The 14,423-nt window shown below is 41.1% G+C and overlaps 2 protein-coding genes across 3 annotated transcripts; one reads left to right on the forward strand and one right to left on the reverse strand.

Moving 5' to 3' along the window:
• The first annotated feature begins 1,004 nt into the window (after positions 1-1,004).
• On the forward strand, positions 1,005-11,372 carry tefa (TEF transcription factor, PAR bZIP family member a). Of its 2 annotated transcripts, none has more exons than XM_069722164.1 (5): positions 1,005-1,246; positions 6,418-6,789; positions 7,386-7,603; positions 8,536-8,747; positions 9,503-11,372. In XM_069722164.1, the coding sequence occupies exons 1-5, from the start codon at positions 1,171-1,173 to the stop codon at positions 9,522-9,524; spliced, it is 900 nt and encodes a 299-aa protein (XP_069578265.1). In that variant the 5' UTR covers positions 1,005-1,170; the 3' UTR covers positions 9,525-11,372. The 2 variants fall into 2 exon arrangements, with proteins under 2 accessions (XP_069578265.1, XP_069578264.1); XM_069722163.1 differs by lacking the exon at positions 1,005-1,246 and adding an exon at positions 4,741-5,102.
• An 848-nt stretch (positions 11,373-12,220) lies between these two features.
• On the reverse strand, positions 12,221-13,906 carry phf5a (PHD finger protein 5A). The gene is made up of 4 exons (XM_069722170.1): positions 13,792-13,906; positions 13,438-13,461; positions 12,578-12,744; positions 12,221-12,417 (listed from the first exon to the last, which is right to left on the reverse strand). Exons 1-4 carry the CDS (start codon positions 13,841-13,843, stop codon positions 12,328-12,330), a joined length of 333 nt encoding a protein of 110 aa, XP_069578271.1. The 5' UTR covers positions 13,844-13,906; the 3' UTR covers positions 12,221-12,327.
• Positions 13,907-14,423: the final 517 nt, after the last annotated feature.

Below are 14,423 nucleotides of genomic sequence, written 5' to 3' on the forward strand. Positions count from 1 at the left end.
ATAAAGCAGTTCAAATGAGCCCAAACTTAAATAACAACAGCAGTAAAATCCAAATGCACTATACTGACAGGGAGCATTTTTCTGCTCAGTGTGTACTTTTACTTTTAATACCTAAATAGTACTTTTACTGAAACTAAGGTTTTAAATGCAGGATGTTTACATGCAGTGCAGTATTTTCAAACTGTGGTACTTTTACACAAGAACCTGAATACCACCACTGACGTTCAGCACCGGTACTCAATCAAAAACAGTATCTTAACTTCACACTGACATGATGTATTACAAACTGGTTAGACAGCTTTTTTTTTTTAACAGGTGTCTACAATCACCTTCCAAATACACCCAGTGACCTGCACAAAGGCACTCCTCAGCCCATGTAAACTCTGCACCCCCAGCCATACAGTCTACGGTTAAATCCCTTTTGTTTGATAGACTTGTCTCTTGGCGGACATATTTACTACCAAAAGTAAATGTACTACACCTTGTTAATTAGTAACTGTAATACACGCAGGTGTGCCAGTTGCTCGGCCCTCGTGCAGCTTCATGTCTGGGGTGACAAATGCACGTTAAACACACGTGCGTTATGCAGCCTGTTGCCTAAAATATACATTGCGGGTTGTTGGTGGATATTTTAAGAATTTACTGCCCCAGTAGGGACTTAAATTGCACGTTAGTTTATCGTTTAGCCCTGCGACCTGTATATTAGTGTCACTGACTAAAAATACTCATTTTAAACCACACCGTGTGGTCGTGACAGACGAGTCAGAAGAAGCTGCAGGTGTTCCCTGTTTGTTACCCGTCTTATTATCTAACACTGTGGTACGTTTAGGCTTTTTACTTTATTTTTGCTTGAGGCAATACCAGGCGCTGCTCGGGATTGGCCGTCAGACGTGACGAACGCAAACCTTTCTCGCTGCTGATTGGCTGATGGGAGTCACGATGGGCGGGTTTAGTTAAGTAACCGTGTGGAGTTCATGGTGGGCGACGCCGTCAAAAGTTCTGACATTTCCAACATTTGTACGAGCTGTCACGCTGCGTTAAGCACCGCGTACAACTTCCATGATTCAGTGCAGTCTTGTTTTATTCTAAAGTTAATTATTGTGAGCTACAGTCAAGCTCTGAAGTATTTGTTGACTTCAGTTGCAATTAAAAGAGAGAGAGGGGGGGAAAATGACTACAGAAATCCCGGAGATATTCAGGGAGCTCCTTGAGCATCCATTTACTCTCCCGAACTTTGATGAGAATGGTAAGTGATTGATTTTTTATTTTTTTTTTAAATCGAGTAACATGGAGTACAGTGAGAGTTTGTTTGTATGCAAAGAATGTGTCTGATTGAAACGTCTGAATTTCTGCAAATTGAGTGCGTAATGCCAGTCAGATGACCATCATGGGGATTTGTGCTGCGTGCATCTTCGCCCTGATTTAGTTAAGAGTCCAAAGGTGGACAGGTTTCAGCAGATATAGTGACCCAACTTACTGTAGCTTTACACAACCAAAAGATATTTAGCACAGAAATATGCAGTGACGGATTCTTTTCTGTGTTTTGTGTATTGAATATTGTACCAGTACCTTTCAAAATAAAAGTATCCTTAGTGGTCGCGGGTTTGTTGGAAGCGGTGACATCATGGTGGAGCGAGATAAAAGTTGCTATTAATACTGTGAAAACACATTTAAGTGATTTTTTTTTTTTTAGGCTTATGTTGAAATATGGGGATTCAATGCTTTCTTTCATGGCCCTAATTGATAGTTAACATCTCTTGAATAGGCCTATCTATTTGGATGCTGTTTAATGAATAATAAATTAAAGCTACAAGTCAAACTCACCACGACCAGTGAAAGTTCATAGAAGAAATGTGCATCTGCATCCATACTGATCATGGTGACTGCAGACCTCATCTGTCAAACCAACATCTGTTCCCGCAGCGGGTCTTCTCTGTTTCGTCCTGTTTTGCTGCTTCAAGTCCTTGAACGCCATCTTAACAACTTTATCAGAAGCACACATTTGATGTGTGATAGTCAAAACACACTGAGGTGTTTTTTTTTTTTTTTTTCTCCCAAAACACACCGTGGGTGTGTTGAACAGAGACGAGAGAACATATTTATCCTTTGCGGATGAAGATCATTATGGGCCCATTATTGTCATTGTGTTTGATGTGTTAGCACTGACTGAATGTGGTGGTGCTGATCTAACCACTCTGTGCAGGATCTGTGTTCGTCACCTGCTTTCATCTCTGTTAAGTGAATGTGTGTGTGAGTGTGTTACAGGTTACAGTAACATCATTATGTTGAGAGGTAGGATGTTGCTGCTGACCCCATTCAACACAGTAACCTCAGCCTCAGTAATAGGACCCTCTGTATATCATTACATCAGATATCTGACACATTTAAAGCGTAGCTTATGACATACTCATAATCATTTTCTCTCTTCCATATTGCCACTATTAAACAGATTGTATAGCCAAAGTGGTAATAATAATGAGATGCTTGGATTCATAAACATTATTCTGATTTAAAAACATTTCAGTTGTGCTACGCAAACTATTTGATTGTTCGAACGGTTTGGGAGATGTCAGAGATTAAGTGTTTTGAAGATCATACAAGCATGCAGTGCAATTACATTTTTGAGTGCAACGCTCCTTTATTGGATCTTATCTCATTATGCAGTTTATTGAACGTGATCATAGAGGTTGCATGGCCTGGACCTTGCACCAGCCAACAATAGGTCTGGACTGACAATAAACAGAGTCCATGTGTGGCATCGGACACACACACACACACACACACACACACACACACACACACACACACACACACACACACACACACACACACACACACACACACACTAGTGACCAGAGTGACACAGATTCCATAATTATCTTTGTGTGTACCGCTCCAAGATCGTCTAACAAGCAATTGAGAGGACTTTTCTTTGTAGGCATCAGAGTCATAACTTCTGTGTCTATATTGTGTTTAACACAGAACTATACATGGAAAAGTTATTAACATTGTGCACTATTAGTTCCACATAGCTTGTTATTTCTTCTACTGTGGAGTGTTTAAATGAAGTGGGAGAGGCTCTATCTGTAAAAGCCCATAATTAAAGCCTTGTTTGTGCGGCACCTGTGATCTTCAGCGCCTGCTGAATTAAAATACTGGTTTATCTTGCTCTCGCAATGTACTTTAGAAGAGAACACAATGTGGGACAAGTTTGAGTGTGAACCCAGCGACCTTCATCGAGCTCATGTGCACGTCTAGCAGATGACCCTGAAGGCTTCTTCGCGCCTCGTGATGTAACAGAAACATACTCTGCAACACACGCAAGCAACAGGGGAGGAAAACAATCGGTATCAGTTGAACTGCATGCTTTACTGCCATTAGCGATTTATCATACAAGTGTCTGTGTATTGTGAATAAATCATGCTTAGTGTCAAAGAGGCACACATTGAAGGGAGCACAGCTGTGGAGAACATGTCCTCTATATACATGTGTTCCTCTCTTAAAGAAGACAGGATGTAGGTGTATTATTAGTGTTTTTATTGATTATCGAGTGCACGTACATTGTACATCCTGTTTTGTTTGTGAGTAATCTGTTTGCTTTTCATCAATACATTAGGTGGAAAAAAAAAAAAAATTCTGGGTGAGATTTACTAGTCTACTGGAGGATTCAACATTTGGATGAATCAGACATTTTTAGGTGACATAGCTATATTTACCTGCTACATAATAAGAAAACAAGCAGTTGCTTGATGCCTGATTGTGATGAAACATCAGCCTTCACAATCAAGATGAAGCTGTTGTGCACTCAGTCCTGTGCTGTTGTGGCAACTGTGCATTGGGAGGCGCAGATCTCCGCCCTCGGGATGTCTGCTGCAGCAAAGCATCCCGAAGTACTGTAACATAAACCTTATGGGGGCTACTTCTATATGGCCAATTGCACTTTGATACTGCAGCGCCGCCCTTTCCGCCCCTTTCCATCCCAGCATGTGAGCGACAGATACCGCGCGGCTTCATTGGAGGAGGCCGGTCGATATGTAAGAGAGGCTGCACGTGTGTTTACATGTGAGCGGAGCGGCGTTGGTGCTGCAGCATAAAATGCACACGATGTACTATGTACTTATATGGCTGTATTTAAAAAAATAATATTTTTTTTACTAGAACTTGAATATTAGAAGAAGCTGCGAGTTGGGTTTCAGATTTCGCTCTGAACATGATTTGACAGCTCTGGATGGACATATTTATCGACTCTTCACGAATAATTGTTTCCTGAAAATTGAACTGAAGCCTGCTTCTCGCTGTTCGCCTGCTCAAAAAACATGGAAATGGTTTTAAAACGGCGTAAGGACATAAAATAATAATAAATCAAGCAGAAAAAGTCCCTCCTGTGGGATCAATAAAGTACAGTATATCAATGGATGCATGTACATCTCTCTAATATGACAGACGAAACCGATTACTGAATGCAGGAATATCTCAACGTTGTTGCACTTGACGCGCTTATTTTAATGCATCAGTGAAGCATATATATATATATATATATATATATATATATATATATATATATATATATATATAACTCGGTCAACCAATGAGAGCACAGCTATGTGCAATAAGCCCCGCCCACTCGTCCCCAAAACATGAATATTAATGATGGAGGACACAGCCAGCCTATCAGCGCGAAGCGAGGCGGACGTTTATTTCCTCGGGGGGTGTGTGGTTTGTTCTGAACACCAAAACCTCCGAGTATCTACTTTATCGAGGAAGTGGGTCAATGACGAGCTGTCTGGTCTCGGATGTTCTGACAGTAAACGTAACGCTTCAGTGTGTATTAGTATTATTATTTATTTTTTTGTGCATTTAAAAATAGTCTGTGTCAGCGGGGAAACCAGCAGACGAGCTGAACAGCACAACAGCTGAGTTGGGTTTGTTTTATTTGGAAGTTGCTGAGTGGTTTAGTGTGAACAACAAGGGGGTAAAAACAATGTCGGGAGAGCAAATTGCCATCGCGCTGGAAACGGCCGATGGGGCCCCCACCTCGTTCCCGGTGGTTTTGAAGAAAATAATGGAAATGCCTCCGCCGAATATACTGGACGGTGACGACGGTAAGAGCAAATACATTGACTGAGAGGAAGAAGATGCAGGTTTAAAAAAAACAACAACAGCTAAAACAATACAAAAAAATAAATAAATACAAAAAAAAAGGCACAAAGAAGTGAGAATATGTTTCATCATAACAACGTAGCCGCCGGGCGAGCATCCCGGAGGAGCGTGGATGTGTCCAAATGTGTGCCAGGACGCTTAACTTGTGTCACCCAAACACCGCCGCTTGTTGTTGTACATATTGTACTCGGGCCTCTTTTCTCTGGAGTCTGACCCGATTCACCATCCGGACTTTTCTAGACACGTCTCTGGCTTTAAATGCACTCTTTGTTGACACAGAAAACATGTTTCTCAGCTGCAACGTGTCACTATTTTGACATTATCTCCATATCTTGCTGAGTTGTGGTGTTGGGTTATCATGACAGGACACGCATGTTGTTTTGTTTTCTCGTTTGTAAAAGCTGAATTACAGTCACTTGTTAGCTGTATAGCTTTTCTATTATTTGACTTCACCCACTTATCATTGTAACGACATTATTGAAGAGCAACAAAAATCTCACAGTGTAAATATTTAGTGAAAGCACCAACAATCATCCCTACAATATAAGTGCAATAATGGTATTCGGTCACAAACTACCATGATGTTTGATTACAGAATTAGCTGCGTGTGGTAAAATTGTTGGTTGCAAAAGATGAGGTCCAGTTATGTTGTTTATGTTTCCACATTGTGATTGAACCTCAAACTACAAATTGTTCTAACTTTTGCATCCAGGGAACACATCAGTGAGGTTGCTTTGTTTGAATCATAGCATCCTAAAAATGGAGTGCATTGTTGTTGTTTTTGTATTAGTAGTTGGCAGCCACAGCACGTTAGAGCTGCAACAAATAAGTTCATTAATTGACGAGCTAATCACAGAATTAATCACCAGGTGTTTTGATAATCAGTATTTTTTTTAAATCTAATAATTAAGTGAGTATGTCTTCGGGTGTGGACTGTTTGTCAGGACAAAACCAGCCTCCGAAAATACTTGTTATTTGCAGCCCCAAGAGAAATGTTATTTATTGGTCTTATTGAGGACCCAGCTGAGTGTATCTGCGAAGTCCAGATGTTTTGTTGCAGATTGCGGCGCTCGGGTTTGTGACGTGACGCAAATATGTGGATTTTAGTCTCTTTGCAAAGGAAAATCTTACACGTTTGAAAAGTCTAAACTGTCCGTTGTAAATTTCACAAGATCAGACACACAAATGCCTTAATGTCCAATGTATGCTCCTCTACTTGTGAAAACTCATTCTTTCCGTGCATCTTTTCCGTTTCAGAAACCGACAAGGAGAAGCTGGCCGTGGGAGATAATGTGGACCTGTGCGGAGGCGGTAGCGACATGGGTCCTTTGGCCGCTCTGACCCCCGCTATCTGGGACAAAACCATTCCCTACGATGGGGAGAACTTCCACCTGGAGTACATGGACCTGGAGGAGTTCCTCATGGAGAACGGCATAGCCACCTCACCTGAGGATGACCTCTTAAAGGACAGCTCAGACGCCACCAAGTCAGAGAAACAAAAGGTCCCGACCAAGGTTACCAACCAAGGAAGTGTGGCCCTGCTGCCCATCCAGGAGTTGGACAAGTGTGATGAGGAAATTGTCATCATCACCAAGAGTGACAATGAACTCACCTGTGACGTCATTACAGGTGAGTGGAGATGGGAGGATCAGAGACTGGGGGGGGGGGGGCTACAGGTTTCTCCTAAATATGCAAAGTAGGATACCAGATGCTCTGGTTGAGCCCTCTAGCGAAGGGGTGTGTGTGTGTGTGTGTGTGTGTGTGTGTGTGTGTGTGTGTGTGTGTGTGTGTGTGTGTGTGTGTGTGTGTGTGTGTGTGTGTGTGTGTATTAAAGTCTCTGCTGGCAGTTAAACTATTTGCAAATAATATTTATTCGGCTCCGTCACAGATGTCGAGCTAACACGATATGCGGTGACACTGACGTGATCTCAGAACGTCACGCAATCCTGAAACAAGCCGCGGGTGGTAATGGTGAGCGGGACAGCAGAAATAGAAGCTGCATAGTTGTGGATAGCAGCGTTTACGACAGGATCAGCAGCCGTCTGTACACGTCGCTGTGTCGAAACACCTGATGGAAAATGTGGTGGAGTTCAAGAAAAGCAACAGTAGAATTAGCTTTGGTGCAGCTTCATGTCGTTATTTGACAATTACACAGAAACCAAAGAAAACAGACTTCTGGTGTCATCTGCAGCTATCTAATATTTCTACCTGTGCTATCTGCTCAGAGGTGATCACTGAGGACCGAGCGACGCCCGAGCCCATCGGCCCGGACGACATCGAGGTCGACATCAACTACGAGCCGGACCCGACAGACCTGGTCCTGTCGAGTGTGCCCGGAGGCGAACTGTTTAACCCGCGCAAACACAAGTTCAGCGAGGATGAGCTCAAGCCACAGCCCATGATTAAGAAGGCAAAGAAGGTGTTTGTGCCTGAAGAACAGAAGGTACGTCGGGAGACGGAGGAGCAGAAACACAAAAAAACAGTTGTCAGTCCAGCAGCAGGCTTCACTGTGTCGGTGGATCACATGTCTTTCGGGGAACCAGTAAAACAGAAAGTCAGAGCTTCAACGTTTGAGGTTGAAAATAAGCTGCACCTCTTAGACTTCTGTAACGCTGTATGTTGGAAGAACTATAGGTTCCGATCCATGTTGGCAGTTTCACACATTAAGGTGTAATTTTTCATAAAAAAACAAAGGAAAATGAGCCTTTTCTTCCAGTGTTAGATGACACCATTAAGATAAATTAAAAGGGTTTTAATCCGGCAACATTTGCAGTATTTTACGATCATTTCTCGTTGGTAATTGGATCCGTTCTTTCCTTAATGCTGTAATTGTTTTGTGTTGTGTTAGTTATAGTGATAATAGACCCAGAACAAGGATAGTTTACCATCTTCAATGCAAGTTTAAAGTCTTGGAAATCGATTGTCATCATGACATCGTATTTCCTTAAAGAAATGGAAAGTGACCGTTTTTGTGACCTTGTGATTTCATCAGCTAATGTCTGAATGCAGCAGCGCTACACAGGCAGTAAGTAAACAGCAGAGTAGAAATCAGGCCATTTAAGTGAATGACTTCTGGAAACTCACAGTGACTCAGCAGTCTGGTAATCTTCTGATCGATGTTTTCCTTCCTTCCCGTTCCTCCAGAGAGCGCCGGCTGTGTTTACATGCAGGAGCGTTGGCTGTCAGCCATACAGGCTATTTTGAATGAGCGCTGCACTTGTATTACAAATTTAGGGGATGTCAGATTTGGGCTAATTTGCACTGATAACATTCATGAGGCTGTTAAATCCGGTTATTCCAGTAACGGAGCTAAAGAAAGCAGGATGGTGTCTCTGACTCACTCCAGTCTGTTTGTCTCCCGTCTGTCTTCTCCAGGATGATAAATACTGGAATAGGAGGAAGAAGAACAACGTGGCGGCCAAACGCTCGCGCGACGCCCGCCGACTGAAGGAGAACCAGATCACCGTCCGAGCAGCTTTCCTGGAGCGCGAGAACACGGCGCTGCGGACCGAGGTCGCCGAGCTGCGGAAGGAGTGCGGCGGCTACAAGAACATCGTGGGACACTACAAGGCAAAATTCGGAGAACTGTAAGGGACCAGGGGAAAAATAAACAAAACGAAAACATGATGTGTAAAACACATAGAAGGTAGCACAGTATCAGTCATCTTTAGAAGTCTGGATTGTTCCACATGTTGATACCAAATCTACTGTACCGCTGAAAAGTTGTGCCCTGGTGTAGGTGAAACAGAGGAGGAGGAGGAGGTGGAGGAGGGAGAGTAATACTCCTGGAAGACTCCGTGATGTGGTTTAAATCTGCATTGGTAGCAGATCTGAATAAGTGTGGCCAGATTTGGGAGACGAACTGGCTTTTCAATTAGGAATAACAATGTAATGTCTTAAAAGGCCTTTTATGGACTTCCTGACTCGTCTTCAAAAAGAGAGATAGCAACGCAGTGTTTCCCCTACTATTGTTTTGGGAGAGCGGGCCGCCCCACCAACGGGACTTCCCGCCTGAAAGAAACTAAATACGAACATACTCAGAACTGCAGTTACGTCCAGTAACTACTATTTATTTACTTATTTCCTGTTTCATCTCAGCTCAGTGTGATAGTTGCACCTGCATTTTTCTGTCAATGAAAGTCGTGCTTCTTTGTCTGTTTCTCTGCACCGCTGTTATCTGGACATTTCATGTTAAATATTCTGCTTCACGATAAGAGAACTTCTCTATTAATCACACAGCCAGTCTTCAGAGTTGCAGATTTCCCGATGTGATGTGTTTTAACAGCGGCCGCCCTCCCTCTTCCTGCTCCTGTCATTCATCCTTGTTCTCTTCTCTTTCAAGTGCGGTGCCGGACGACCAATAGACAGCCGGTGATTTATTCATTTATTTTCTCTAATGAATAAATAAATCCAAACCATTGGGTTTAGGAAACCCTACAATTAATCAGATGAAGAAGAGGATGAAGAGGAGGAGGGACTGATGTAGCCATGGAGATGTAATAGCATGTTAAGATATCATTATCTTGTTTGTTTTTTTATTATTATTATTTTGATTATTTGTATTTACCATGAATGAGTGACAAGAGCGTGACAGGAATTTCAAGTGCTACTTTAGCGCGCCTCGTTTATGAGGCGGACTTTTATCATGTTTTGTACACCTGTGGCCGAACGAGATCATTTGTGATGTTTATTTTGGAGCACCTGGCTTTTATTTTGAAATTTCCAAATAAAACAGGTCATATTTAGGTAGTAGATATAATAGTTTAGACGGGATGAGTCCTTATTGGGGTTTGCGGGTTGCTTCCAGTTTTCAGACTGTAATGACTTCTGAAAACCGCTTGTCCGTTTTTTATTTTACAAATTTCTATTATATCGTGTGAAGAGCTGGGCTTTTCTTGGCCCAAAAAAAAAAAAAAAAAAAAATCGTTTTGACTGTGACATTTTCAAGAAGCTTCTTCAGGGGATTATTACGGTGACGTGCCGCCACGTTCACCGCTCTTCGTGTACCAGCGGCACCGAGCGAAACGTTAACCTTTCTCCGGGGTCAGTGTGTGTTTCTCCGTCACTGTCGTGGTGTTCGTCTGCAGGTTGGACGCCTGCGTCGCCCCCTGCAGGTCGTCAGCGTCACTTTTATGTCAGTAACGCTTCAGAGGTGTCTTGTCTAAGTCTACCGATGCATGTATTTTAAATAGTTGCAGGCTAAAATAATACTTTGTTGGCTTTTTATTTTTTTTTTTTATCATTTAAAAATGTATCAGCCTCATAAAAACACAGATGCAGTCCTCACCAAGGCTTTTGGATCATAATCAAAGAAATGAAAACTTTAGACTCTGTTAGGAGCTACCACTTCCCGTCTGTAATCTTTGTTTAAGTTCCCATCATACTGAGTTGTGTTTGATATTATCGATCGTCTCGGACCCGTAAGCTGACGGTATCTGTTGCGTACCATTTTTAAGAAGCCTGAAAGTCTCAATAACACACACACTGTATTGGGGCATCTTTTTCATAGATAAATAACCTTTAAATATTTTTAAGTGTCTTCTACGTCGAAAGCCATTTCAATGCAACGTGCAGTCTGCCAGTTTACAGGGAGGCATATTGTATAAAAATACATCCGACTTCTACAGCTGCAGCTCAACCCTTGGGTCATTTTACTGTCCATTTCTGACAAAAAAAAGGGAAAGCTGTTCTTCTTTTGCTGCCGTGCTTCCATCCAGTTTACCAAAATAAATCCAACATTAAAGGGTTTCCGTGTGTGAAGAATGTCAAACAAGAAGATCAAATACTCTTTAAAACAGCTTTTTAAAAACTTTTTTTTTTTTTAAAGATTGTATGTAAGTGCAGTCTTGTGAGGTAAAACTAGAAGTCAGGATGTTGTGGAAATATTTCAGATCTCTTCAGCTCCACAGAGATCATATCACTCCAAACCTCATTTATTTTACCAACATCATTATTAATAAACTTTTTTGGAATAACTCTTAAACAATGACGAGCTTTCTGGCTCCTGTTAATACTTTTTACTGCTTCCCGTCTCAATCTGCCTTCTCTCTGCAACAGGTCAATTTGTTAACTTCGACAGGGTTGTTTTGAACCTTCCTTGTTACTTTTCTTTGTATTTCTTTGTAAAGAAAACATCTTGGCATTTTGAGTGTGGCTATCTTTTGTGTCTTTATGTATATATCGTATATATAAATAAAGCCTTGTTGACAGAGGTTTGCTGAGAGTTGTTTTTTTTGTCTGAAGGGAGACGAGTGAGCAGTTAAATCACAAGACCGTCGACTCGGGTCACAAATAAAGTCCAGTGGAACCGAAAAGTTTCAGAAGGAGGTCGTTATTAATGCAGTAAATATTAAAGTGGCCTGGTTTTGAGTTTTGAAGTTAAGAAACAGCAAAAATAAGTACCAAAGTCCAATCATCTCAAGACAGAGACTACACCCCCCTCTTGATTGTATGTAATAAGATTAACTGTATCTAACTATTCATATTTACAATCTACGGTCTTCTGATTTGACTATGTGGGAAAATCATATCTGGATTAATGCACAAAAAATAATCTTGAATAAACACTGTTTGTCTTGCTGTGACAGCTGTGATCTGTCCATGTTCAATGCCTCTGGATAGTTACAGTTTAGATGCAGAGCAGTGTGTGAACAAAGGTGACAATAAAAGGAGTCAAATGTTGCCAGCTAGTGGAAAACATTGAAGAAAAAGGAGGAGGAGGAGGAGGAGGAGGACGCTGCATTGTCTAACAATGACATGGTTTGTTATCTGAAACTCTATTCAGGCTGCTGATTACTCGTTACCTGAGGTCTAATGTTGGAGAAAACAAAGAGTGACTCAGTGCCCCGTGTTTTCACTCTTGTTCATGATGAAAACTGGTTTTTTTTTTATGGACAGAAGTTTCCATGGCAACTAGGCAAACCCAAACTGCTGATCAAGATAATGCACAGGATCAAAAGCTCCACAATACATTTTGTTAAGTAAACTGTTGCTTCCAAGATGAAGAACTAACTTTAATGCTGTCTGAGTATTTAAAAAAAATACACAAAGGAGTCACAAATAAAGAGAGAAATATAAAATCGAGCTTTATTGATGAGTCAAAAAAATGTCTCTTGGAAGATTGTAAGAAAATCTGAAAACTAAAATGAGGACCGGGCCGTGGTGTCTTCACCTCTTCTTGAAGCCGTACTTCTTCCGTTCATAAAACAGATCTGTTTTGGAGCTGCCCAAGTTCACAATCTTTGGACATCCATCTCGCTGGAGAGGGAACAAAAAAAAAGAGAGACAATACCGTTTAGAAAACATTTCATCTCGAAGAAGCAACGCATCTATTTTACATTTACAGCCAGGTTCAGTTTGTAATGTACATTTTTCTACCGAGTTGCAGTAAAACAGAGAGAAGGAGGAGGACACTCACATCTTTCTCCTGGATGGTGCACTCTTTACAGTAGTAGGCGTCAGACACACCGGGCCCTCCGCAGATGACACAGCGTCCCTGATAGGATCCGTAGTTACACTCGTCACAAATGCGCACCAGCGTGCACGGCCTCACGTAGGAATCACAGATGACGCACTTTCCATCGCCTGCGAACAGCAAGAGAGTCAAGTAGGAGGCAACACACACACACACACACACACACGTCCATTGAACCCGGTGATGTATTTCTTATTCATTTTGACATGTTATTGATTTAAATAAATAAACAATGATCATTTCTGGGTTTACAGATGATGAAACATTTCTGTATAGTGTAAAAATAAAACAGCCTTTATTGTGAGCAGTAGGTTAGGTTAGGTTAGGTAGTTACTTTATTAATCCCCGAGGGGAAATTTCTTCGCTACAGCAGCATACAGGAAACAATAAGATAATAATAGAATAATAGAAAAGCAATAAAATAACAGTAAAATAGCAGTAAAAATATAAAATATAAAATGCACAGTATATACAGTACAAAAAATACTTTTACTATACTTTTTATATCTACATATATATGCAACAAAATGAATATTGTCCTCTAACTTCTCGTATTTTCCCGAGTGGGGAACTTTAATATCTCTTTTGGTCAGCTGAAATGTTTTGTCACCAATTTATTTATTTTAATCATCCTACAACAACAGAACAATTTATTATTTATTTTATGTTTTCTGCATCGTGACATAAACACGCAACATGTGAAACTGTGAGAAATGTCGTTTAAAAGAAGGGCTGATTTTTGATGTAAACCCTGTTGTTTGGAGATTGAACACAGAAGGACATTCACAACATTTCACGCTTACATTTCTCGCAGAGTCTCCCGATGGCTGTGAGTGAAAACAAAGCAGTCGGTCAGTGTGACGTTCATTTGGTGCCGTTTCGTTAAAGATGATTCATTTATCTCCCGTTTGCAAAAAGAAAACCCCGCCATTTAAATCAGTGTGAAACTGAAACATCAGAATAACAGACTTGAACACTTCGAGGCGAAAAACACTTTCAATGGGATCCATGCTTGTAGCCGTTAGCATAGCAGCTAATGTTATTTCGAGGGGAAAAAAAACTACAATTATGGAAATCAGGCTGCAGCACAAATGACCGTATAGAGCACTTATACGTGAAATGGGTTAAAAAAAACAACAACAACAACAACAACATACCGACACCGGCTTGTTTTCGGCAAAAGATCAAATCTGGATGATGTTTAGCCATTGTCGGCTAACGTAAGGCAAAGCGCTGCGGTTTGAGTCAACTTTGACCTCCTTCTTCTTCTTCGGTATCAGTGAAAGCTCCGTAAATCACACCGCCACCTACTGGACCGGAGAGGGTACAACACCTTATAAAGTAGGGACACTCCGGGTATCAAACTTGTTTCAGTTAAATATTTTAATAAAGCCCTTTTAACTTATCCACTGTCTCTAAAAGCTAACTTTAACCTGAAATATGCCAGATACGTGAGTAAATGTAGCCTACTTAATTATTTTCAACCGTGATCAAAGGAAGGCAGTTGAGATGGTCAGAGAATATGCTGGATTTTAACTCGACTTTGTAAACATTTGTTTGTTAATTAGTTGTTGGAAATAAATAAAATGTGCACTTTTATATGCAGTCTGTGGAGAATCCCTCGCTGGGGCCAAAATAGAAAAGTCTTCTGAGTCAATTTTAAAACATACTGTTCTTGTGAGAGCAAATGAAGTCGAAGTGCCAAGAACTCTCTTTTAACTCTCTTTTAACTCTCTTTGCCTTTTGGGGTTGAAATCATCTGGACACCAACAGTATTATTCCCCTTCTT

This window comes from Brachyistius frenatus, unplaced genomic scaffold (genome assembly GCF_029030835.1).
Source record: "Brachyistius frenatus isolate BFR_SWC_R1_liver_20210118 unplaced genomic scaffold, ASM2903083v1 Contig_283, whole genome shotgun sequence".
In the NCBI taxonomy this organism is placed as follows: domain Eukaryota; kingdom Metazoa; phylum Chordata; class Actinopteri; family Embiotocidae; genus Brachyistius; species Brachyistius frenatus.

Bases quoted from the DNA above. Each gene is read 5' to 3' on its own strand.
- phf5a (XM_069722170.1), bottom strand. From the start codon at position 13,843: ATGGCTAAACATCATCCAGATTTGATCTTTTGCCGAAAACAAGCCGGT. The intron at 13,462-13,791 runs GTATGTTGTTGT...TTTCACTCACAG, and splicing joins CCGAAAACAAGCCGGTGTCG to CCATCGGGAGACTCTGCGAG. The intron at 12,745-13,437 runs GTAAGCGTGAAA...TGCTGTTCGCAG, and splicing joins CGGGAGACTCTGCGAGAAAT to GCGATGGAAAGTGCGTCATC.
- tefa (XM_069722163.1), top strand. From the start codon at position 4,982: ATGTCGGGAGAGCAAATTGCCATCGCGCTGGAAACGGCCGATGGGGCC. The intron at 5,103-6,417 runs GTAAGAGCAAAT...TTTCCGTTTCAG, and splicing joins TATACTGGACGGTGACGACG to AAACCGACAAGGAGAAGCTG. The intron at 7,604-8,535 runs GTACGTCGGGAG...TGTCTTCTCCAG, and splicing joins TTGTGCCTGAAGAACAGAAG to GATGATAAATACTGGAATAG.